Source organism: Trichosurus vulpecula, chromosome 3, assembly GCF_011100635.1.
Source record: "Trichosurus vulpecula isolate mTriVul1 chromosome 3, mTriVul1.pri, whole genome shotgun sequence".
Lineage (NCBI taxonomy): Eukaryota > Metazoa > Chordata > Mammalia > Diprotodontia > Phalangeridae > Trichosurus > Trichosurus vulpecula.
The window spans coordinates 301,560,819-301,585,784 of record NC_050575.1 but is presented as its reverse complement, the minus strand read 5'-3'; the positions used below and the strand labels follow the sequence as shown (position 1 = coordinate 301,585,784).

Below are 24,966 nucleotides of genomic sequence, written 5' to 3'. Positions count from 1 at the left end.
TTTCTTTCTTTCTTTCTTTCTTTCTTTCTTTCTTTCTTTCTTCCTTCCTTCCTTCCTTCCTTCCTTCCTTCCTTCCTTCCTTCCTTCCTTCCTTTCTTTCTTTCTTTTTCTCCCTTTCTCTCTTTTTTCTTTCTTTTTCTCCCTGTCTCTCTTTCTTTTTTCTTTCTTTTTCTCCCTTTCTCTCTTTCTTTCTTTCTTTCTCTTTCTTTTCTTCCTTCCTTCCTTCCCTTCTTTCCTTCCTTCCCTCTTTCCTTCTTACCCTTCTGAAATATTGCAAGATATCTTAAGGATCATGCCTTAAACCCACATCACTCTGCCTCTCACTGACTGACCAACAAGAAGTCTCAGCTGACATTTCTAAAATACTTTAGACACTTTAAGGTAGTGTGGCTGTGTGGCTCAGTGGATAGAGCAATGGACCTCAAGTCAAGAAGACATGTGTTCAAATGTGGCCGCAGATACGTAGGAGCTGTGTGAACCCTCACGAGTCATTCAACCTCAGTCTGTTTCCTCAGCTGTAAAGAGGGATGATAACAGCATCTACGTCCCAGGGTTGTTGTGAGGATCAAATGACATGATATTTGTAAAGTGATTTATAGTTCTTAACGTGCTATATAAATTCTACCTATCATTAGTATTACTATTCCCATTTTAGAGATAAGGAAATTGAGACACAGATTCAGTGAGTTGTCTATGGTAACACAGATAAATTCCAAAGGCAGGATTTGAACTCGGGTCTTTTTGATGTTAGATCTAGCACTTTAGCCACTATGCTACACTAATACAGTGGGTTGGGGGGTGGTGAGATGGTTCAAGTACTGACTGAATTAGACATCCCCTAGGACCCCTTCCAGCTCTAAGATTCTGTGAATATAAAACACGATTTCTACCCTCAGGAAGTTAAGTGTGAAGCTGGGTGGACAAAAAATGAGCACACATGTGCAAAGAATAATTAGATGCTCAACTGTATGATACTAATTATGACTCAGTAGAAATTGGGGAAAGAGCAGAGGAAGGCAGAGTGGGAGATGGCCTCCTGGAGGGGTTGGGACTCGACCTGGTCCCTGAATACTGGATAGGATGTAGCTAAGGGTAAGGGCCGGGGGTCATCCCGGGTTAGGCAGTATGCACTGTCCATTCAGGACTCTTTTACCCTTTCCTGATCTTGCAGGAAACAGGAGAGCAGATCGCCATCAAGCAATGTCGGCAGGAGCTAAGTCTTCGGAATCGAGAGCGGTGGTGCCTGGAAATACAGATCATGAGAAGGTGAGGTTCTGGGGATCCTGCCCCATCAGGGGGGGTCTCCTAAAGCTTAAAGGTAATGAGGACACTGAGACCTGTACATGGAAGAAGTAACTGAGATCTAGAGTAGGAATATCCCAAGTTCTGACTCCGTGATTTAGTTGGTGGGCAGGTGTGGAGGAAGGGGACAGATAGGTATATGTATTCCATATGCTCCCTTCACTGGTACAGAGGAGCGGCTCTCTGTATCTTACAGTTTTATAACTTAGAAAGTTATCCGAAGCAAAGTTACTTTGATTACTTAAGTGATTTTTGCACGGTCTGTATATATGGGCCGGAGGCAAAACTAAAACCTAAGTCTTCCCAACTCAAAGCTGGCCATCCATCCCCTTTGCCAAAAATACGTTGAAATAGGCATTCTTGGTGTGTCTCCCTTTCCTGGGTTTCCATAAAATCACAAAATCCCCAACTTAGAAGGAATTTTAGAGATTATCTAGTCTAACCCATCGCAGCAAGAATGCTCTACAACATCACCAAGTGGTCCTCTGGCATCTACTTGTATACATCTTCAGAGGTGGAGAACTCACTACCTCATGAGGCAGCCCATTTAACTCTTAGACAGCTCTAACAAATAGGAAGTTTTTCTTAAATCAAGATGAAAACCACCTCTGCCTTTCACGCTCCCACTCTCATTGGTTAGAATTCTTCCTTCTAGGGAACAAGAAGAATTCAGTTCAATTCAGCAAATATTTAGAATGAGGTCGATCCTTTCTCATACAACAAGCCTTTATGTGTCTCTATGTATATGTACATATAGATATATGTATGTATGTCTAAACATATACATATGTGTGTATATATGTATGTGTGTGTATCCACACACATACATACATATACTGAGAAAGATAGGGTTCCTTGAATCCTGTGTCGTTGCTCATAAAAATCACCTTTAAGTAAACAACAACTTCAACAGTACCACTCTGGAGATACGGTCCATCGATCATCTCAAAAGGGATAAGGAGAGAGGAAAGCCAGACAGACAGACAGGCCAGGAGGCCTCCCTCAAAGCTGGATAGTGGTATATGTAACAATTGCAAATTATGTTCAGATAAAGATAAGATAATGCTAAAGATCACCCCTAATAAAACGTTCCCAGAAAGATGGAAAAAAAAAAGACACCTGTGTGATTTAGATACAAACAACAAACAAAGAATCCCATCCCTAACCCATCAACTGAGTTACATTAAATATCTTCATCGTTTCACTAGAAATCTCACATCTATGTATTTTCTTCTTTTATTGTCCTATAAATAGCGTCTCTAGGTTTCTAGTTAGTATTGGGCCTAATTGTAGATTTAACCAGAGTCCTACTTCCCTTCTATGGAGACCATATCTCATTTATTTTTGTGTCATTTTGACTATCATAGTAATATTTGCATACTGGATACCTTAATAATTGCTTGCTGAATTAAGGGGGAAAGCAGTTAAAAATAAATTACATTTATATTGCACTTTAAGGTATACAAGGCACTTTTCTCAAACTAACCCTGTGACAGACCTAGGTAGCATAAATATTATTATGATCCTTATTTTACAGATGAGGAAACTGAGACTTAGGAATTTGAAGTGACGTATTAATATATATTTTGTTGTTGTTCAGTCCATCTCCTTATGACCTCATTTGGGGTTTTCTTGTCAAGATGCTGGAGTGATTTGTCCATCATGTCCGTCTCTTCATGACTTCATTTGGAGTTTTCTTGTCAAGATGCTGGAGTGGTTTGCCATTTCCTTCTCCAGCTCATTTTACAGATAAGGAAACTGAGGCAGGCCAGGTAAAGTGACTTGCCCAGGGTCACACAGCTAGTAAGTGTCTGAGGTCGGATTTGAACTAAGGAAGATGATTCTTCCTGACTCTAGGCCCAGCCTTCTATCCACTGCACCACATAGTGCTTTACAAATATTATCTCATTTGGTGCTCACAACAACCCTAGAGGAAGGTAGGTGTTATTAATATTCCCTTTTTAACAATGAGGAAACTGAGGCAGAGTAACTTACCCAGGGCCATGGAGCTAGTGAGTGTCTGAGATTGAATTTGGATTCAATTCTTCCTGACTCCAGGCCCAGCCCTCTATTCACTGTGCCACTAGATTCACATTCTAGATTATGGGACGGGAATAAGCGTTTATTAAGAACCTACTTGGTGCCAACCACTGTGCTAGGCACTGTGACTTTGAACAGTTAACCTTTTTAGCCTCAGTTCCCACATCACTAAAATGAGAGACTTGCACTAGATTGGACACTAAGATTCATTCGAGGTCTAAATCTGTGATCTTCTAGTCCTACTTTGAAGGGAGACATTGGGAGACAAAAAAATAAATAAGATTCTATTCCTGCCCTGAAGAAGTTTACAATCTAATAATAAAAATGATGAAATATTGACAGTATAGAGATAATCCACTCACTTTCTCCTTCTCAGACTCAACCATCCCAATGTAGTGGCTGCCCGGGATGTCCCTGAAGGGATGCAGAAGCTGGCGCCCAACGACCTTCCTCTGCTGGCTATGGAATATTGCCAAGGTGGAGACCTCCGAAAGGTAAATTCCCTGGATCGGGGCCTCTAACTCATCCGAAGGGAGCCATGGAGTGGGAGGGATTTAGGACTTCTTTATTTGAGAGGATTATGAGAAAGACTTTTAGTTTTCAAAATGAGGAAACTCAGAATAGCCAGGATGATCCCACCCTGATTTCATTAGCTTCTCAAGCATCCGTGCGCGCTGCACAGTTTCCAGTTTGGTGGTGATGTAAGATTGCTCTTGCATGTCTTTGTCGGAAAGTTGTACAACAAGGATGGGGAAGTGATTTCTATGGGTCCTGCTTCTCAGTTAAGATAAGGACAGACGGCCAGTCTTGATTTGGGCCAATGCATGGAATACCAGCTTTGTAAACGTTAAGAAAAGGCCTTCTTTTGTCCACTTGTGGGTGCCTCTTCCCTATTTGAGTTTCAGAGACACTACCTGGCCATATCAGGAGATTTTTTTTTCTCTTCTACACACCCCAAAGACCAATGAGAAGTTTGCAATGTGAAGTGGGGGGTGGGGGCAAGACACTGGAGCAAGAGTACCCAAAACAACTGCCCTTTTGTTTCGGCCCTCCATCATGGACTTGCTGTGTGGTATCGCTCTGCCTCTTCCTTCGTCTGTGAAAGAGGACAATGACATCTTACCAAACTATTTACAGAGTAGTTGTAAAGATCAAATAAATACAATAAGAGATGTTCTGATAAGATAAGCACATTTGGAAAAGTCAAAACTGCTGTGAAAGATAGTTGTTCTTAACAGTGTTATCAGCATTTCCCTGGACGTAATTTTCCCAATTAGTTCAAATTTTTCCCAGTTAGTTCATCCCACATAAAGTACTGGGATGGGCTTGACGTGGGGCAGTGCCCTGCACTTTATTCTATCTGTATGTCTCCATCCAGGGACACGATGTTATTCATTCATCTATTTCGTCAGTCAATCCCACAGGAACTTTTTTCCTTTTTTGCAAAGAAACTTCCCCGTTTGGTTTTATTTCTCCACCTCATTTAATCCACTCGTGGGAGGTGGGCACGGGAATGGTAGTGTGTGTCAGAGCAGGATATGAGAGCAGTCCCTAGCATGATAAGATAGGAAAAGGCCATGAGAAATCAGGGGATCTGATAGTGGTGTGTGTTTGGTTTTTTTTTTCCTCCTATTTTGCTAACCTTTGAAAAAGTTCTGAGTATAGACATGCTTTTTATAAAAAGATTAAAAAACTGGTTTGTTGAGGGTTGGGTTGTTTGGCTTTTGGGGGTGGGGGTTGGTAGAATGGAGAGCATATGTTGAGGAGTAATGAATGGGAAGTCGGTTTCGATTGGAACGGTATCAGACTGTAGAAAACCCTGAAACTGAGCCAGAGGGGAGCTTACACCTAACATGGTAGACAGTAGAGAGAAACTGAGCAAGGGAGTGACGTGGTGACAATGGCCTCTTTAGAAAGGTTAGTCTTGTACTATTGGGCAGGAATGACTGAAAGGTGGAAATAAGGAAAAACTGAAGAGACTTGTCCCTGTCTCAATAATAATAATAGCTCATAGGCAGCAAGGGGGCACACTGGAGTGTTGGCCCTGGCATTAGGAAGACCTGAGTTCAAAATCTAGCCTCAGGCACTTACTAGCTATGCGACTTCAGGTAAGTCACTTAACCTCTCTCTGCCTCAGTTTTCTCCTCAAAAAATGGGGGTAACTATAGCGCCTGCCTCCCAGGGTCGCTGTGAGGATTAAATGAGATAATAATTACACAGTCCCTATCACAGGGCTTTGCACATAGTAGGTGTTATTTAAAGGCTAACTATTATTATTGTATTTATATAGGGCTTTAAGCTTTACACGGTACTCTGCCAACCCTATCTCATTTTATCCTCACAGAAATCCTAGGAGGTAGATGGTATTATTATCCCCCATTTGACAGATGAAGAAACCAAGTCAAACAGAGGTTAAGTGACTTGCCCTAAGTCACATAATTAGTGTCAAAGGCAGGATTTGAATTCAGTTCTTCCTGGCTTGAGGTCCTATATTCTAGCCTCTATAACATACTGCTGCTCTGATGAGAGCTCACCCATCTAAACACAGCATTAAAAGAGTACGAGGCTGATGGTCAGTTTTGTGGCCCATGGCCCCTGGCTGGGGTCATCCCAAATTGTCACCACATTTGCGGGTTCAGAAAGTGAGTTTTATCAGTTCACTCAAGATTAATCAGACCCTGGTACTGAATCCTGCTCACTAGACTCGTAAGAGACTGTTTGGTGAGCTAGGATACCAACCCGTCAATTTACAAGGGTATGAGAACTAGCCACTGCTATCTGCCCCTCTGGGGCCTCTTCCTTGGAAGAAGCCAATTTGGTCAAAGGCAGCGAGGGATATCCCTGGTAGAGGAACTGTGCCCTTTAGACTAGTTCTGTCCACAGGAATAGTGTTGGTTGTTCAGAATTATGGCACCCTTTCCTCTGGACATTCCTGGAGCCACACTGACCGAGTGGTACTATGTATAACTCTTTTTTTTTTCCCAATGTTCCTTATCAGCTGCCAAGAACACCACACTTCCTCATGACATACATTGCTGTTTCCAAGATCCCAGCTTATCTTCCAAAAATCCCATTTTAAATTGATGCCTTCCCTTCAGGGCAGTACCCCAGAGTGTCTTACTGTGGAATTATGAACCATTTCATGGGATCATAGATCAGGCTCTGGAAAGGAATTTAAAGGTCATCTAGTCCAACGCCCTCATTTTAAAAGTAAAGAAACTGAGGCCGAAAGGGGTAAAATGACTGTCCATACGAGGTCAAAAAAGGCCACACAGATTCTAAGTGGCAGAGCTGGCATTCAGACTTAGGACCCAAGACTCTCCAGTTCTTTGCTCTAAGTTCAACATTGTTTTTGTGTTTGTCCTTCATTCTCGAAGAGGACCATGACATCAGGGAAATGATGACATGACTTGCAGTTGACTTGGATTTGAGGGAGGGAGGGCTGAAGTTCAGCATTAGGAGTATACACTTACAGCCTCTTATTAGATTTTTCGAAGTTCCTTTAGGGCAGGAATAGAATCTTATTTATTTTTACATGTCTCCCAGTGGACTGCCCTTAAAGGTGGGACTGTAGGATCACAGATTTAGACCTGGAATGAATTTAGACCTAATATTCAGTTTTAACATCCAATTAATCCAACCCCTCATTTTACAGATAAAGGGACTGAGACCCCGGGAGGTTAATGGACTTGCCCACAGTTATACAAGTAATAATAGTAGCCAAGTTGGGCTTCAAATTGAGGTCATCTGACTCTTAACACTACTGTACCAAACTGTCTCTGAAAGGTGAGGTGACCTCTGTAGATGGCCATTCATCCATTTATTTCAATTCTGATTAGCTTCAGTACCAGAGAATGCTCTCTTTGGACATTATTCTCACATTCTGGGAGTATCAGGGGATCCTGTTTGTTTATTAAATGAGATATTTGTAACGCACTTAGCACAGTGCATGGTGCTTAACAGGCAATTAACCAGTGCCTCTGCCCTTCCCTTAAGCCCTGACTTACACAATCTGTGTGTGTCAGGGGGTAGGCAGAAGCCAGAGCCATCCATTCTCTTCTTCCTCTGTGGAGAACTAGTAGGAGCGTTCCCTGATCTACATGTGATCCATCGATCTCTTAGCAGTTTGCCAATGAGGCAGCTTCTTTCATTTTCACATAACAAGCAGTCAAAACAAAAAAAAAAAAAAACCACTTCAAAAAAACCAAAACAAAACAAAAAACCCCAAACTGAGCCCTTCACCCTTGAACATAGATAGACAAGCCTGGCTAACGTGTAAACAAGTGTAAATGCCCGAATTGATCTGTATAGATATCTGTTAGCTTTCTAAGCAAATACACTAAAATACTAATAAAATTAAAATAATTAATTAATGAAAATAAAATATTAATAAATAAAAAATAATAAATTGCCTAGTAGGCAATAAATGCTCCTGCCTTTCTCTTATACACTGATAACACCATCTGTGTGTGTCAAGGAGGAGGCAGAAGCCAGAGCCGTCCATTCTCTCCTTCCTCTGTGGGGAACTAGTGAGATTGTTCCCTGATCTACGTGTGATCTGTCAGTCTCTCAGCAGTTTGCCAAAAATAATAAATCGAATGAGATAATATTCATAAAGCTTTAGCACAGCGCCTTGTGTATAGTAGGCACTTAATAAATGCTTGTTCCTTTCCCCTTCAAATTAAACCTAGCAAAAGAGATGAAGCTACTGTGGCCCAGAGAGGTGATTTCACAAAAATCCTGAAGGTAGTAAATGACAAGGATCTATTCTAAATCTAGAGTTCTTTCCTCAACAGCACCGCCTCTCCAAATAAGAACTCACATTTACACAGTACTTTCAGCTTTATTTAAAAAAGGAAAAGAAAAAGAAAAAAACTATCCTCTTAATAATCTTGTTATCTGTATTTAACAGGTGAGGAAACTGAGGCACAGAAAAGTTAAGTGATTTAATCAGAGTCCTATGGCTAGTATGATTTGAATTCAGTTCTTCTGACCCTAAGACCGGTGCCCTCCCACATTTGTCTGCATGGAAGGAGGCCTGTACCCTTGGCTCCTAGGGACTTCAGCTCCTTGATAAGTTCCCTCCATCATTTCTCCATGAGGATAGGACGAGCATAACTTAGTTTTCAGTGGATGCGTTTCATCCTGCCCAATCTAGGAGACTCTTAAAAGAAGTGAACCGTAGCAGGAATTAGAAACTGGCCTGCCTCCTTCAGAGTTGGGGTAGCAGGGAAGGCCCAGGACTGTGGTCTGTGGCTCAGTCTGACTGCAGCTTCTAGGCCTGGGTCCCCTCAGAATCCCACGCAGGCTGGGTGACTAAGCACGGAGATGGGAGCTTTCTAGAGTGTGGTCCCTGGAAGGTGACAGAAAGAAGCCATTGCTTGTCTGGAGCTGTCCATTATCATCACCTTGGGGGTGTGCAATTTCCTTGGTGCAGATCTTCTGCTCTGGGGCAGATTGTAACCCCTCTATAACTTATAGGATGGCCTGGAAGAGTTGCTGGGCAGAAAAATTCACCCCACTGAGGCCAACTTTGTGATGAGGCTCTCTGGATTTAGTTAGGTCAGATCATGCCTGCAGGATACACAGAGATCCAGTCTGTCTCTAGGTCTATACTAATCACCAGTCATCTTGATTCTGCCCTGCCACTGGACTGTGATGACTCTGGAGGAGAGAGTGGGGCTGACAACTTTGTGCAATGCTGCCTCACTTAAATCCACTTTACACAAGAATCAAGACATCACTAAAAGCCTTCCTGTCTTGGTGGGTCTTATAGCTCCCTTGACACCACCTCTTGTCACTCACAAAATACCTTCCTCAGGACGACCCTGGGAAGGAGGACAACAATATCCTCTTTTATGGACAAAAAAAACCAAAACAAAACAAAAGCAAAAAACCTAGAGGCTTTTAAGTGAGGTCCCATAGTCACGTAACTTATAACAGCAATAATAAGGAAATAGAGATTGGACCTGTGACTTCATTGATATTGGAGAAACTCCCTTTTCCAATTCAGACTGATGCAGTCTCTGAAATTTATGGATTTGAAGAGGTGGCTAGAGCAGGAGCCCTCAGCCAAATCAGGCCTGTCTTTGTACAGTCCTCGGGCAGTTTGTCTGTTGTTTGCTGACCCCAGGCCTAGAGCATTGAGAGATTCTACGTGACTTGCCCAGAATCACACAGTCAGAATATGACAGAGGTGGAACTTTTGGCAGTCAGAAAGCATTTACTAAGCACCTACTGTGTGCCAGACGCTGTGCTAAGTGCTGGGGATACAAAGAAAGGCAAAAGACTTTCCTTGCTGTCAAGAAACTCACCGTTTAATGGGGGGAGATAACATGCACATAGCTATGTACAAACGAGATAAATTAGAGAAAATCAACAGAGGGCCCTACAGTTAAAAGGGATTGGGAAAGGCTTCTTGCAGAAGGGGGATTTTATCTGGGACTTGAAGGAAGTCCCTACGAGGCACAGTGGATAGAGTGCCAGGCCTAGAGTCAGGAAGACTCATCTTCTTGAGTTCAAACCCAGCCTCAGACACTTCCTAGCTGTGTAACCCTGGGCAAGACACTTCACCCTGTTTGCCTCGGTTTCCTCATCTGTAAAATGACCTGGAGAGGGAAATGGCAAACTACTCCAGTATCTTGTCCAGAAAACCACAAATGGGGTCACAAAGAGGCAGACATGACTGAAAAAAATGACATGTAGAATATACCACTTTAGGTTTGCAAGCCTTTACATAATTATTTTATTTGCTTCTCACAGCTACCCTGTGAGATGGGTCTTATTATCCTGATCTTACAAATAAGGAAACTGAGGTTCAGAGACATTCAGTGCTTGGCTGAGGGCCACACAGCTAGGATCTTGAGGCAGGTTTTAAACCCAGATCTTTCTGAGTCCCTATCCACTGTTCTGTTCCCTATACTACAATACCACTTCTCTCTGCCGATAAACTGCGCTTTTTAGAAGTTCTAATTCCCAGTCCAGTGCAATGGGTAGAGCTCTGGGCCTAGAGTCAGGAGAATCTGAGTTCAAATTCAACCTCAGACCCTAGCTGTGTGACCCTGGGCAAGTCACTTCACCTTTGCCTCAGTTTCCTCATCTGTCCATGAGGATCACCAGAGCACCTACCTCCCAGAGTTGTTGTACAAATCCAACGAGATAATCATTGTAAAGAGCTTTGTTAGCACAGTGCCTGCACATAGTAGGTGCCATATAAATGGTCATTCTCTTCCCCCACATCCGGACTTGTAACCATTCAGGGCGTGAGCTGGTTCACCATGGCTTCACTTTCATTTGCCTCCACCCTAGAATGTGCCGGGGATGGGGGATGGTACTTACTCTCCAAAACATATCCTCTTTTGATGGAAGATATCGTGATAAGCTCTTGTGTAGAGGAGCATAAACCAAAGATGGGGCCATCCCTGGGGATATCTCTGGCTATCCTCTGCTCCTTAAATTAAAGACTTTATCCAGATTTAAAGTCAAGTTGGAATACATATCAAGGGCAGCCCTGAAAAGGGCAGGAAGAAGGATTTTATAGATATATAGATACAAATAATATATATGTTACATATGTGTGTATGTATATATATATGTATGTGTATAAAATATAGATTTATTGATTTAGAGATGGAAAGAGTCTTTTGAGGTCATCTAATCTGACTCTCTTATTTTATAATTAAAGAACCTAAGGCTAGGAACTTAAGTGAACTGTCCAAGGTTACACAGATAAGTGCAGAAACAGGCTTCTCATCCAGGCTCCACACCTCCAGATCCAGTGTCCTTTCCAGCGTACTGTGCTGCCGTCCATAGAGTCCTTACCAAAGAGCACAGGTGACGTTATATTTGGATACAGCCTATTTCCTCAGAAAGCAATCATGCCCTAGGGAGTCAATGACTCTAGCCAGGGCATTGAGCCTTTGGAGTCCAGACTGTTCATCCTGCATGGGGGTGGAGCCTGGTGCAGAGCTTTAGTGAGCTTTCAGGTAATTTGCTGCTACCTGTAAAGGCTAATAGGGTCTGATGTTTTTTTTCCCTTTGAAACCCTGACAGTACCTGAACCAGTTTGAAAACTGCTGTGGCCTTCGGGAAGAAGCTGTCCTCACTCTGCTTTCTGACATTGGTAAATTGGATCCCAGGGTGCGTCGGGTTGTTGGATGGAGGAGGATGTCGTGTGGGTCAGCTCCAAGCCCTGGGGGAACTGAGGAACCATCTCGACATGTAGCACCCTACAGAGAGGCAGGGGGAAGGGAAGCGAGGCAGGTCAGGCAGAAGAGTGCCAAACTCAAGTAGATTTCTCTTCCTCCTTGTCTAAGTGATGAAGAGTTATTGTGTACACAGAAAAACTGATTTCCTTTCCCATTAAAATAGCTCCACTCCCTCTTTTCCTGGAAGGGCCAAAGATAGCCCAAGCTTTCATTTAAGCAAATTTTATTCCCTTGCAATAAATTCTTTCTCTTCCAAAAAAAGTGAGATTAGGAAAAATGACCTTTGTGGCCTTTTGATACTAATTAACTCATACGTAGAGCTCTTCTTCAGTACAGCCCTTTGAGGTAAGTCATGAAAGGATAATTATCCCTTTTTGCCATCTAAAGAAACGGAGACTCTGAGATTAAGGGACTTGTCTAGGGTCATACAGCTATTTAGAACCCAGGTCTTCCAATCTGTAAGACCCTCTTTATTATACCACGTTGCCTGCTTCCTACAATCCGCTTCTCTCAGTATCTTCAGTCTCCTGGTCTTTGATGCATTGTGTGAGGAATGCAAACAGGCATCCAGGAGAAGGCTGAGTGTTAATGGTAACCTGCAAAGGGACTGCTCTGTTCCTCCAAACTTGGTAGCTCCCACAGGTCATGTGGAGGTTAGAAGGTAGTAGGAGATGAAGGAAGTAGACTTTAGGCACACTGGTTCCCTAGGAAACCACAAAGCAATAAAGAAAGCGGGAAGCCTCAGTTTATCCCCAAGGTGATTGGTACAGGTCAGCAATGTGGGGCTTTAGAGGGGTGGCCATGGAGCAGTCGAAGGGATATCTTTGTGTTTCTGCTGTCCATTACGTACCACAGACATACTTTTCTTAAGCAGGGTTCTCGAGCTATGCTCTGGGGGTAATAGTGGGGACCCCTCCCCACCCTTCATTCGCCCTCTGACGCTTTTCCTTTGGCATCTGTTGTGAGCTCTACCATCACCCATATCCTTTGATAGTGCATAGGGAGCAGCTAGGTGGATAGAGCACTGGCCTTGGAGTCAGAAGGACCTGAGTTCAAATCTGGCCTCAGACACTTACTAGCTGTGTAACCCTGGGCAACTCACTTAGCCCCAGTTGCCTGCAAAACATTGTTTAAGGATAGTGTGGTGAGAAGGAAGTGAGAAGAGAGGGAATGAGGGTCAAGACATGGCACCTTTGAGGAGAGAAGACTGGCAGTTCTACAACCTTCCCTTATCTTCTCCTGGGAGGGGGCATCCTTTTGCCCTTCCTCTCCTACACTCCCCAAAACACAATTTGACTTAGGTGTGTCTTATCCAGTCCCAGTGTCTTGCCTCTGGCACAGACCACAAGGTGTGGCTGCTGAGGAGGGACTGGGGACCCTGGGAGGGAGTCATTCTGTGAGGGTGGAAGCCCACTCATCATCTCCGTGTCTTTCCACATGTAGTGTGATTATGTCATCCACATTCCTTCCCTGACCAAATCAACAACTTCTCCTTTGGCGTTGCTGGCCAAGGTTCCACACCCTAAATCACTGAAGATGAAGTAGTGAGGTTGGAAGGCTTTCTTTTGCTCTTTTTTGGCAGCTTGTTTTGTTATCTTATAAGGTCATTTTAATTTTGTTTATCTTGCCCTAGTCACTATCTTTGTTTGGTGCTGATTTCTTTCTTTTTTTTTTTTTCAGTTAACAAAGACCTACTTCCTCAACCATTCACCCTTTCCCTTTACCCATTGAAAAAGAAAAAGAAAATAAACCCTCATAATAGATCCACTTAGGAAGAGAGGAAACAAGCATTTGACAAGCACTTATTATGTGCTGAGAGCTTTACAAATATTATTTCATTTTACCCTCACAGCCACCCTGAGAGGCGGTGCTGTTATTATCCTCATTTTATATATGAGGAAATTGAGCCACACGGGTTCAGTGACTTGCTTAGGATCACACAACTAGCAAATGTCTGAGGCCACATTTGAACTCAGATCTTCCTGACTCTAGGCCTAGAGCTCGATCTACTGTCCCACGTACTTGCCTTTAGTCAAGTAGATATGGATTCCCATATTGGCCATGTCCAAAAAATATCTCTTGGTCATCACCTTGAATCCAACGCCTCTCTATCAAGAGGTAGGCAGCGTGCCTCATCATCAGTCCTCTGGAATTATGGTTGGTCATTGCTTTGATTAGAGTTATTAAGTCCTTCAACATTGCTTGTCTTTACAGTGTTGTTGTTCCTGTATAAATTGTTCTCTTGGATCTGCTCACTTCACTCTGCATCAGTTCCTACAAGTCTTCTAAGGTTTCTCTGAGACTTTTCCTTTTCATCATTTCTTACAATGTAATAATATTTCATCCCATTCATATACCATAATTTGTTCAGCCATTCCCAGTTGGTGAGTACCCCCTTAGTTTTCCATTTCTTTGCCACCATAAAAATATTTTATGCTGCTATAAATATTTTTGTACAGCAGGGTCCTTTCCCTTCTTCCCTGATCTTTTTGAATATGTCATCACTGGGGAGAACCTATCTTTTTTTGAAGAGTCTTGGGAAGCCTGTGATCCTCTGCAGCTATGTGTAGGTCAGAGCCTGAGATTGGGGACCGGTGGACCAGAACTGGTCATTGTTTATTCTCTCCTTTAAGATTTCCAAGAATAGGGACTCTCTGACTTCCTCTTATCCATTCCCTTCAAGAAATCTTAGTTCTCCTCGTGGTAAAGAAATTCTTCTTTTGTTCTACCCCAAATATCTTCTAGATTAATGTAAGACTATTCCTTTTATTTAGCCCTCAGTCAATAGGGGGAAAAAAAGCTGGTCAGCATCCTCTTCATAAAATCTGTCTACACTTTTTATACTCGGTGAAATGCTGAGCAATATCTTTTCCTAAATGGTCCAGTGATTACAGCATTAGCACAGACATTTTCCATGCTCTATATATTCCTAATTGCCATTCCTCACATTATCTTAGGGTTTGTTCCCGTGAGTGGATTGCAGAGAATTAGGATGGAGTCAACAAACCATCTTCAGCTTCTCTGCATTAGCCCGAGCAACCCCCATACCTGAAATGAACTCCCTCCTCATCCCCACGTCTCAAGAATCCTGATCTTCCTCCAAGGTGTAGATCAGGTTCTGCCTTCTCTAATCTTTTCGGTTGAAAGTGTCCTCTGCCTCCTCCAATATTCTGGGAGCACTGCATCCCCTTCGCTCCCTGCATTGTAGTGTGTTCCTGAGGTATTCCCTCCTCCCCCATAAAAGCGTTAGCTCTTTGAGAATGAGGACTGTTTTTGTCTTTGTAACCCCAGTGGCTAGCACATTACCTTGCCTGATGTTGGCTCGTAGGCATCATTGCACTGAACTGAATTAAGAGCAAATAGAATTCTATACAATTCTTATTTGTTCAGACGTTGTTGACCTTATGCTTTCATCTGTTAATGTAATTTGAATAATACACTGTTCCAAATTTTCTTGTTGAGACTTTTCAGGCACATCCAACTCTTTGTGACCTCATTTAGGGTTTTCTTGGTAAAGATACTGGAGCAGTTTGCCATTTCCTTCTCCAATTCATTTGACAGATGAGGAAACTGAGGCAAACAGGGTGAAGTGATTTACCCAAACTCACACAACTAGTAAGTGTCTGAGGCCAGATTTGAACTCAGATCTTTCTGACTCCAGGCCCAGCACTCTATCCACTGTGCCACCTAACTGCCCTGTTCTAGATTAGGGAAGGAGAATAAGCATTTATTAAGCACCTACTTTGTGCCAAGCACTGTACTATGCACTTTACAAATATTATCTCATTTTATCCCCATACTGACCCTGGGGAGCTGGTGCTATTATTATCTCCATTCTGCCAGTGAGGAAACTAAGGCAGATAGAGGATAAGGGACTTGCCCAGGCTCACACAGCTGGTGAGTGTCCGAGGCTGGATTTGAACTCAGGGCTTGAACTTCAGGATCAGAACTTCATGGACCATTTACTTTAGGCTTTCCTTTTTTTCCACCTTCAAATTCTATCTTTTATCTTTTCCATAGCATTTCACTTTTTTAGTCAATCACTTATTTAGCAAGCACCAGCTATATATGTATTCCTGTGCTATATGTGGATAAAACATGGCCTCAGTCTACAAGGAGATTATATTAAAGCACATAAAACCGCTGAAGGAATGTGTCAATAATTAATTAAACATTAATAATAGGAATTAAGAAGAGGGAGACATTTGAGGGCTAGGGTGGTCAAAAGGAGTCCTTTTATTCTCCCCCCTACCCCCGCCTCCTGGGTATTTTTAAAATTTAATTTATTTTTGAGTTCCAAATTCTCTCCCTCCTTCTCATCCCTCTCCTCCCCATTGAGAAGTCAAGCAATATAATACCAATTATACATGTGAAATCATGTAAAACATATTTCCATATTGGCCCTGTTGGGGGAAAAAAAGGCAAAAAAAATAAAGACAATGAAAAAAATATGTTTCAACCTTCAATCAGAGTTCATCAGATAGCTCTCTGGAGAGGGATAGTATTTTTCATCATGACTCCTTGGAATTATTTCAAGAAAACTTCTTAACAATTGGAGCTGTTCAAAAGTGGCATGGGTCACTTTCCTCCTTGGTGGTCTTCAAGCAAAGTCCGAAGGATCCCAGTCCAGTATGTATTGGGCTGGACTAAATGGCCACAGGGGACCTTTCCAATTCTCCAGTGCTGTGAAAAAATTAACAGGACTTAATGACTCACTGAATATGGTAGATAAAGGAAAGGCATCTGTAAAAAATTATTCCAAGGCAGGCAGTGAATGTGACTCCCAGCCCCCACCTCACCCCAGTTGAACCCTCCCTCTCAACAAATCAAAACAGCTTAAGCAAAACCACACAGTTTCGAGGCTAGTCTGATCCCATACAGCATTCTGCCCTCATAGGTCCTGCTAAGAGAGAGGAATGATAAAATGAGATAATGTTCATAAATTACTTGCAAACCTTAAAATGCTGTAGAAAGCTAGCTTCAATTCTTATTATATTTTGTCATTTGTTCTTCCTAACCATTACTGGCTTTTCAGTTAGTCAGAATTCAGTTTCTTTTTAGTCATTTTTAAATTTGCATTGCTCTAATCCTTGCGTGTATTTTTTTTCTGCTTCTAATATCATAGCTCTAGAGCTGAAAGTTACCTCAGAAGCCAATCTAGTCCAACCACCTTATTTTACAGAAGAGAAAACTCAGCCCCTCCTGGGGTTAAATGACTTGACCAAGGTCTCAGAGGTAGGATTTGAATCTCGGTCCTCAGAGTCCAGTACCAGGGCTTTTTCTCCAGTGTACCGCACCAATGCAAATCAGGTGGCTCTTCTGCAGCTTAGAGTCTCAAAGAGTTCAGGGGGCATGGAGAAGTCAGACTTACCTTAGGTTGTGTCAGAGACAAGAGCTAAACCCAGGTGTTTCTATCTCCCATGCCAGATCTCTGCTACAGTACACTGCCTTAGTAAGCATTTAAGGTTGTTTTTAATTGAATCGCACACGTGCCCAGCCTGTCCAGCAATGTCAGTCCAGCATCTAGGCAGTAAATAGTTAAAAAATCTGTAAGGAAAGGGGCTCTTTGGTGAACTTTGAGGGGCCTTGTGTCAATGGAAATATTACTAATTACATGTACTTGTTTTGCTTCAGTAGGGAGAGGAGGTAGACTGAAGAAGGAGAGGAAGGGAAGAGTCCTCTAGTCAGCCCCCAGCAATCACGTTGGTAGTAATATGGTCAGATCATTAAAAGACTCGATCAGGAGATTTCCTGTCTGGCTGAAAGTGAGAGAGAGGGGGTGGGGGAAGGAGGAGGGGGAGAAGAAAAAGGGGAGATGGATGGATGGATGGATCTAGCACACCCCAAATCACCCGGTACTCATAGGCCTGGCAGCTCCAAAATTGCTAGGGACAAGAAAGACTTACGAGTCCTGGACCCCAAGCCTGGGACTTAGGAAAACCAGGCTAGTGAAAGAGTGGCGTTTAGTGCTGTTAGGGTGGCAGAGAAGTGGCTTTGTGATCTTTTCACAGGGACTTCCTGAGGGAGCTGAGAGAGGCTCACTGCAGAGAAGTCAGAGAAGGAGACCTTGGCAGACACTGATAGCATCACCTGCCACACCTCCAGCTTCCAGCAGCACCTACCACCGCCACAGAAGTAACAGACCCTTGTCCTTGCCATACCAAGCTGATTTTGTCCTGCCCCTCTCCATATCTATCCACATTGTCCCTTGTTTCTCTGAGGTCCTCAGCATCTTTCTTTTTTAACTCTACAGAATTCCCCCTTCTCTGGTATTTTTTTCCCTTTCTTCCACAAAATATCTCATAATAGTCACTCCCAGCTAGGCTAATTTCATTTATTTGTTTGTGTGTTGAGACTAGGTCTTACTATCTGGCCAGTTTGGAACGGCAGCAGCCACTCATGGGCACACTCCCAATACTGATTGGCACAGAAGCTCTTTTGTTGTTTGATAGTTTTTTAGTCATGTCTGACTCGTTGTGACCCCTTTTGGGGTTCTCTCGGCAGAGATACAGGAATGGTTTGCCATTTCCTTCTCCAGCTCATTTTACAGATGAGGAAACTGAGTCAAACAAGGTGAAGTGACCTGCCCACAATCACACAGCTAGCAAGTGTCTGAGGCCAGATTTGAGCTCGGGTCTTCCTGATTTTAGAGCCGGCGCTTTATCCACTTTGCCCCATAGAAGCTTTAACCTGCTCCATTTTTCCAATCAGCCCCTCCATAAGCAGCCTGGCAGCTCTCCAGCTTACCAGATTGGTGACAGACTTAGTGTAGCTACCAAATGAACCTTAAACCCAATCGCAGCTCAGGATTCCCGAACTCAAGCAACCAGCCTCAGCCTCACCCTCACCCTCGCCAGTCACAGGGACTACAGCCTAATTCCCCTATATCTGGCTGGGTTCATTTATATCTATGGAGTATACTTGCTAAACCCCGCACTCACTGTCTGGGTCCAAACTCACATTTGGGTTAACGACTCTAGCTAAATTCCCAGTCAAATTCAGTTTCATCATGTGTAAAATGAGGGAATTAGTTGGACTGTGTAAACCCTGAGGACCCCTCCTCTGGAGTTAGTAATAGTAACTAGCATCTACACAGGGTTTTAAAGGTTTGCTTAACACTTTACTCATCTTCCTGAGTTCAAATCTGGCCCCAGATACTCACTAGCTATGCGACCCTGGGCAAGTCACATAACCTTGTGTGCCTCAGTTTCCCTATCTGTAAAATGAGCTGGAGAAGGAAATGGCAAACTACTCCGGTATCTTTGCCAAGAAAACCCAAAAATGGGGTCATGAAAAGGCAGACACGACTGAACAACAACAAAGCACTTTACAAATGTTACCTCATTTAATCCTCACAGCAACACTGTAAGGCAGGTACTACCATTGTCTCCATGTTACAGATGAGGAGACCAAGGCTGACAGAGATTAAATGACTTGCTCAGGGCCACAGCATTATAAGCACCCGAGGCCCATTTTGTACTTAGTCTTCCTGGCTCCAGGCCTGACCTGCCTCTGGTTTCTCCTGTCCTAAGATGAAAGAATTTCTTTTAGGAAAACCTTAAACTGCCAAAGTAGAAACTATGCCCTTTACCTAGCAATCAGCAATGTAAGCAGCATTGCATTTCTGTCTGTAAAATCAGTTTGTAATTCAGATTTTTCAAAAATTTAGACATTTCTTTAGATAAAGAAAGAGGCTTTGTGGCCTGGGAGCTAGCCACAAATCTGGAAAAACAGTTTCAAGTCCCACTTGTGACACACGCTTTGTGACTTTACCCCTAGGGCCCTAGGCAGTTTTGCAAAACTGAATTGCTGATCTGCACTTTTAAGGGGAACTTGCTCATTGAGAGTTCCCTATCCTGAAGAAATCACTGGTGCCCCCCCCCCCCACAAAAGAAGCCAATGTCTCCCAAGTCCATGTTGATACCTTTATTACCGATGCCTGGATATGAATGGCCTTGGAGACCCTGCCCATTGTCTAGAAGGACCACCTCTCCTCTGATGTGTTCATGAGGAACTGACCAGGGTTTTTGCATAATACTTTCCTAAAATAGCTGAAGGAAGTCCTGTAAAGGATTCTATAGAAGTATTTCTTGATCATTATCCTTTCTGAAAATAGTCAAGTATGTTTCCTTCTGCATGGAGAAATTCATGTTCTGAGATCTCAAGGGTATATAATGGGGGCCCTTCCTTACTCTAAAAAAAGGGCTCTGTCTCAGCTTCCTGAAGGCCAGTGCATGCCCTGCCCACACCGGCATCTTCCGGCAGGCCTGGGACTAGCCTCTGCTATACACGTAGCCTTATCTCATCTTTTGTCAGCATTAACTCATCTTACTCTTCTGGCTTGGATGAGTCAGCCATGAGTAGTTTGATGTGGTAGCCAATCTCCTTTCTCCGAACTAGTAGGAGGCTTCCCACTGCCTAGGAAATAGGAGGGTTTTGTTTTTGTAATGATGAGGTCCAAGTGTTCTCTATTGAGCAGGTCTCAGCGAGAGGCCATTGCCTCTCCTAGAAAGGAAGCTGGGGAAAGGAAAGTTTGAGATGGGGAGAGACATAGGATATTCCTCATAAAAAGCAAGAAGTGCTGTAGTAGAGAAAATCCTAGGAGTCTGGAAGACTTGAGTTCAGATCTCCCCTTTGCTAGCTGTGTGGCCATAGGCACATCACGTGACCTTCATCAACCTCAGATTCTTCATCTCATGGGGTTATTTTAAAGCTCAAATAAAAGTCCTTTGCAAACTTTAAAGTGCTATAAATATCATTTATTTTTCAGCATCAGATACCAGAAAACCTAGGTTCTAGCCCCTAGTTCTTCGATGTGATCTCAAGTGACTTGATAGTAACCTCTTTGGGTGCTGGTGTCTTCATCTGTCCAGAAAGCATCTGGCCCACTACCTTGAAGGTTGTTGTGTGTATCAGATGCAACTATGTAGGTCTTGAAAACTATGAACTCTTAGGCAAATACAAGGTATTATTATGATTGAAGGTATTTCAGATAGTATAGCGGAAATAACACTGGACAAGAAGTCAAAACACCTGGGTTCTAGGCCAACCTCTGCCCTGCAGTCTTTGATATAAGATAATATTTGTGAAAAAAAAAGTCACAGTGCCTGGCATACGATAGGTACAAAATAAATGCTTATTCCCTTCTTCATCCCTTTATGCCTCCATTTCTCCATCTATAAAATGAGACTATTGAAATAAGTGCTCTATATGGGCCTCATATTGACTTAGAAAACCCCAAATTAACATGATCGATATTGCATTATATTTTTATTTATCTTGTTAAGCATTTCCCAATTACATTTTAACCTGGTCCTTTGATTTTCTGAACTAAGTGGCATTCAAAGCCCTTTATAAACCAGCCCCCTCCTACCTTTCCAATCTTCTTGCACCTTGCTCTGCCATATACACTCTGCTATCCAGTGACCCTGGTCTCCTGGTTGTTCCTCCAACCAGAGACTCCATCGCCCAACTCTGGGCATTTTCATTGACTGTGCCTCACTCCTGGAACACTCGTCCTCATCTCTGCCTCCTGGTTTCCTTTGAGTCTCAGCTAAAATCCCACTACCACAAGAAGTCTTTCCCAATCCCTCTTAATTCTGAACCTTTACTTCTATTGATTATCTCCAATTTATCCAATATCCATTTTATGCTACTTGTTCATATATAATTGTTTGCCTATCCACTCCCTCGTTAGACTGAGTTACTGAGAGCAGGGACCCCCCCCTTGCCTTTCTTTGTTTCCGCAGCTCTTAATACGGAGGAGAAATGACTATTTCTCTCTTATATTAACAACCAATTATTGAATTAGGATGTAGGTGTTTCCCCTTTCTATTTCCTCATTCAGAAATCAGCCCTGGTAGGTTATTCAGTCAGCCTTTGAAGTGCAGGGCTGATGAGGAGATGAAATCTTGGGCCAGGCTTACCCATCTGTGAAAACTTAGGTCTGATCAAGTGATCAAAAGAAATTCTAATCTAAGTGAATCGGTGAATTCCAGCTCATTATGTTTTAGTCCCACAGGTCTGAGCGGAAGCGGATTCCCCCTTTGTCTAGATTGTCCAGACTGGGGTGGTCTTCGAAGAAACAGATAAGTCACTGTGTCCAGGACTGAGTGATCAGACCTCCAGCCCCTTCTTAGAATAAGTCCACATCTCATTATAATCATTCTCTCATTACTTGTTAACCAATCAGAGTTGATTTCTACCCTCAGGTACACCCTTTTTTCCAAAAGCTTTATAAGTCTTCAAGGTATTCTGTGTTAGGTTTCATTGATCACCAAGAAGAATAACCGAGCTCATTTTATTGATTACCTTCTAGGCATAATTAATAAAAATCAATTATGATTTACCCAGAAATTCTATCTCTTGAAAATTTTCACTTGCCACAATACAGTACCTGGCATATAGTAGGTGCTTAATACATGCTTATGGACTGACTGATTAAACTTCTGGCAATAATAACAACATAGTGCTTTCAGGCTTACAAAACACCCTCCTCACAGCAATCCTTTGAGACAGAAAATACAAGTATCATTTTCTTCATTCTATATAAGAAAAAAAAGTAATCTGTACAAAGTCACGCACTTAGTATACATCAAAGTATACATATGAACCCAGGTCTTTTCTCCTGACTCTCAAGTCTAGTGCCTTTCTGCTGTACCATCCTGGTGTATAGATTTGTCATCACTATGAATAAAGTACTCTGCTGTGTCTCCAACATAATTATACCTCACAGTATCCTCCTCAATTTAATACATTCCTTTTGTCCAGTGCCTTCCTTGTCCCTGTCTCCTATTTTGTGATCATTCAGCCTTCAACGCTTCCATGATGAGGGAATCTCTTCCTCATAAGGCAGCCCATTCCATTCTGGGACAGCTTTGATAGTTAGAAAATTGTATGACATTGTGCCTCAGTGGCTTCATCTTTAAAATGAGAATTTATACTACCTACCTCATGGGATTATCGTGGGCAAAACAATTTGTAAAACTTGAAGCATTGTCTAGAGAGTGACTGGCTGGCTTCTTGGAGAGATGCCAAACCTCAGAATAAGGAAGGAGCTGGATTGAGAACATCTCACACATCCTGGCTGTGTGATTTTGGGGAATTCACTTAACTTCTCAGTGCCAGGCCCCTCCAGGCAGCCCTCCAAATTAAAATTGCAGAAGGAGCTTTCTCTCCAGGAGTTCCCAATGCTAATACTGTCAAAAGTACAACCAAAAATCACTATATAAGTGTCAGGAGTTCTTGACATTAATAATAATAAAAATTTAATTTAAAAAAAGTTGCACAGAATAAAAATGAGGATTATGGCACTCCTCTAGAGACCTCCAGTCTTTTCCTTCTTAAAAACATCTCAGGCAATTGGAAAGAGATCAGGGTTGAGCCATAAAATAATGGGGAAAATCCTAAAATGTGAGCTATTCTCTGAACTTAACAACTACTCCCTTTCCAAACCACAGCCTCAGCACTAAGATACCTTCACGAAAACCGAATCATCCATCGGGACCTGAAGCCTGAAAACATCGTCCTGCAACAAGGAGAAAAAAGGGTGAGTGGAAACCAGAGTCTGGTGACTGATGGTTTTGTATGTGGCATTCATCTCCAGGAGCCCATTCTTGGTGGGGAGAGGAAATGTTTTTCTGCCTCTCTGTTTGTATTTTCATTTCCTTGTACGAAGCTTTGATTTTCTCTGGGATCACTTTTAATAGCTTGAACAGCCCAGCTCAGCATGAAACTTCTTCGGATCAGAGCACATTTGAATGGCTGGCCTTGTGAAGAGCCCAGGTGGTACAGGTCTGATAAGGAAAATATTGTTTACCTCTTACCCTCGAGGGCCGCACAATTCTTGGAATGAGACCTCAACTCCCACTGATGTTGAGAGCCCCCACTTTGGTTGCTGTACTGGAAACAAGTTGAAAGCCAATTGTAGATCTTGATACCAATGCTGAGACTTTTAGGCATGAGAACTGGTGTATGTTTGGGCTGAAGGGAGATCTGAGTAGCAGGGGATATTTGGAGGAAGTGTCTCCCCACCCATCCAGCTATCTGGATATTTCATGGGAACATAGGAAATTTATGTTTCTGGGTGAGACCTTGTATTAGGAGGGCAGAGTTTATAATCTCAAAGAGGATCATATATATGTCTGAAAGGTTCGGAACTGCCAGATATAAGAAACTCTCAAAGTAGGAGGCAGAAGAATCAAAGCATATATTTAGGCTCCACAGCAACCAACCCATGAACCAGCATCCCCATTTTGACATATTGATCAAAAGCTTCCAGGCCCAATAAGTATGCCTTACAAGAGTAACCAGGAGGCTACAGAGAAGCATGATGGTGTAAAACAAAGTCATGCTTCCCCCTCTACGGTAAAAAGATTACCCACTGGCTTCAAGTCCTTGTTCAGCTTCCTCCCGTAGGTCAGCTCTGCTACTGGCAGCTCCTGCTTCAGCTTCGGCTGTGGCTGTAGCTGTAGCAGCCTCTGGCTCCAACGGAAGCTGTTTTTAACCATCCGGCTTCTGCGGGGGGGGGGGGGGGGGGGGTGTAAGGTACGCCGGGGAAAGCACAGGTTCTTTCAGTCTGCTTAAGCAAGGTGAAGGGGTTGACCAGGAAAGCACAGGTTCTTTCCATCAGCTTAAGCAAGGGAAGCAAGGTGAAGGGGCCGACAAGCTTACTCCAATCCAACATACAAACAGCATTCAGTTCAGGGGAAAAAGCCAAACTAGTCAAGGGCACTTGTTGACTAAGTGCTAAGGAGCCCATTTTTGGTTGCCAACACAGACCTATGATCCAGCTTTCCTGGCATTTATTTTGTTTGCAGCAGCCTTGTGGTGGTCCTCCATGGTCATGGTGGCCAGGGAGGGGTATTTTGATTTGGTGTGTATCAGTAAGGCAAGATTCATGACTTTGAAGCTGACCATGAACATGCCTGTATAATTCAGAATCACAAAGTATAAGAGATTCTCTAGGTAAAAGGCAGGGGAAGTATAACATTTATTCAGACACCAGAGGATCAGATCTCAAAACCAGTAATTCCAATTCAACATAGCAGTAATTGTATTCCAAAACCAGTAAGTCCATCTCAATGTAGCAACAAGAAATTATAACACAATGTTACAGCAAAGAACCAAGTCATCCTGTAACCTTCCCCCCTGTGGGGACCTTCTCATAAACACTCATGAATCCCAACTGTCTGCTTACCTGCATTCTCTCCCCCCTCAGCTCTCTAGTCTCCGCTCCCTGCTCTCTCTGCAACTCTCTCTCTTCTGGGTATATACACTCTTCTTAGGGCCTGAGGGCCTCATACCCAATCAGGGAAAGGGTGTAGGCCTGGGGCTTAGCATTTATTAAGTAAAGGGTATAAGCCTGCCTCTAATCAAGTCTCCCTTAGCCCCACCTGAGGCCTATTGAATGGGCAGG

At 42.9% G+C, this 24,966-nt stretch overlaps 1 protein-coding gene across 2 annotated transcripts in view; it reads left to right on the top strand.

The window, feature by feature from the left end:
- IKBKB (inhibitor of nuclear factor kappa B kinase subunit beta) overlaps positions 1-24,966 on the top strand; it is a 77,452-nt gene that overhangs the window by 9,224 nt on the left and 43,262 nt on the right. For both annotated transcript variants that reach the window (XM_036751362.1, XM_036751361.1), the window contains exons 3-6: positions 1,172-1,266; positions 3,719-3,836; positions 11,395-11,464; positions 23,009-23,097. In XM_036751362.1, coding sequence (XP_036607257.1) covers positions 1,172-1,266; positions 3,719-3,836; positions 11,395-11,464; positions 23,009-23,097 — 372 coding nt within the window. The remainder of the gene's footprint in view (positions 1-1,171; positions 1,267-3,718; positions 3,837-11,394; positions 11,465-23,008; positions 23,098-24,966) is intronic.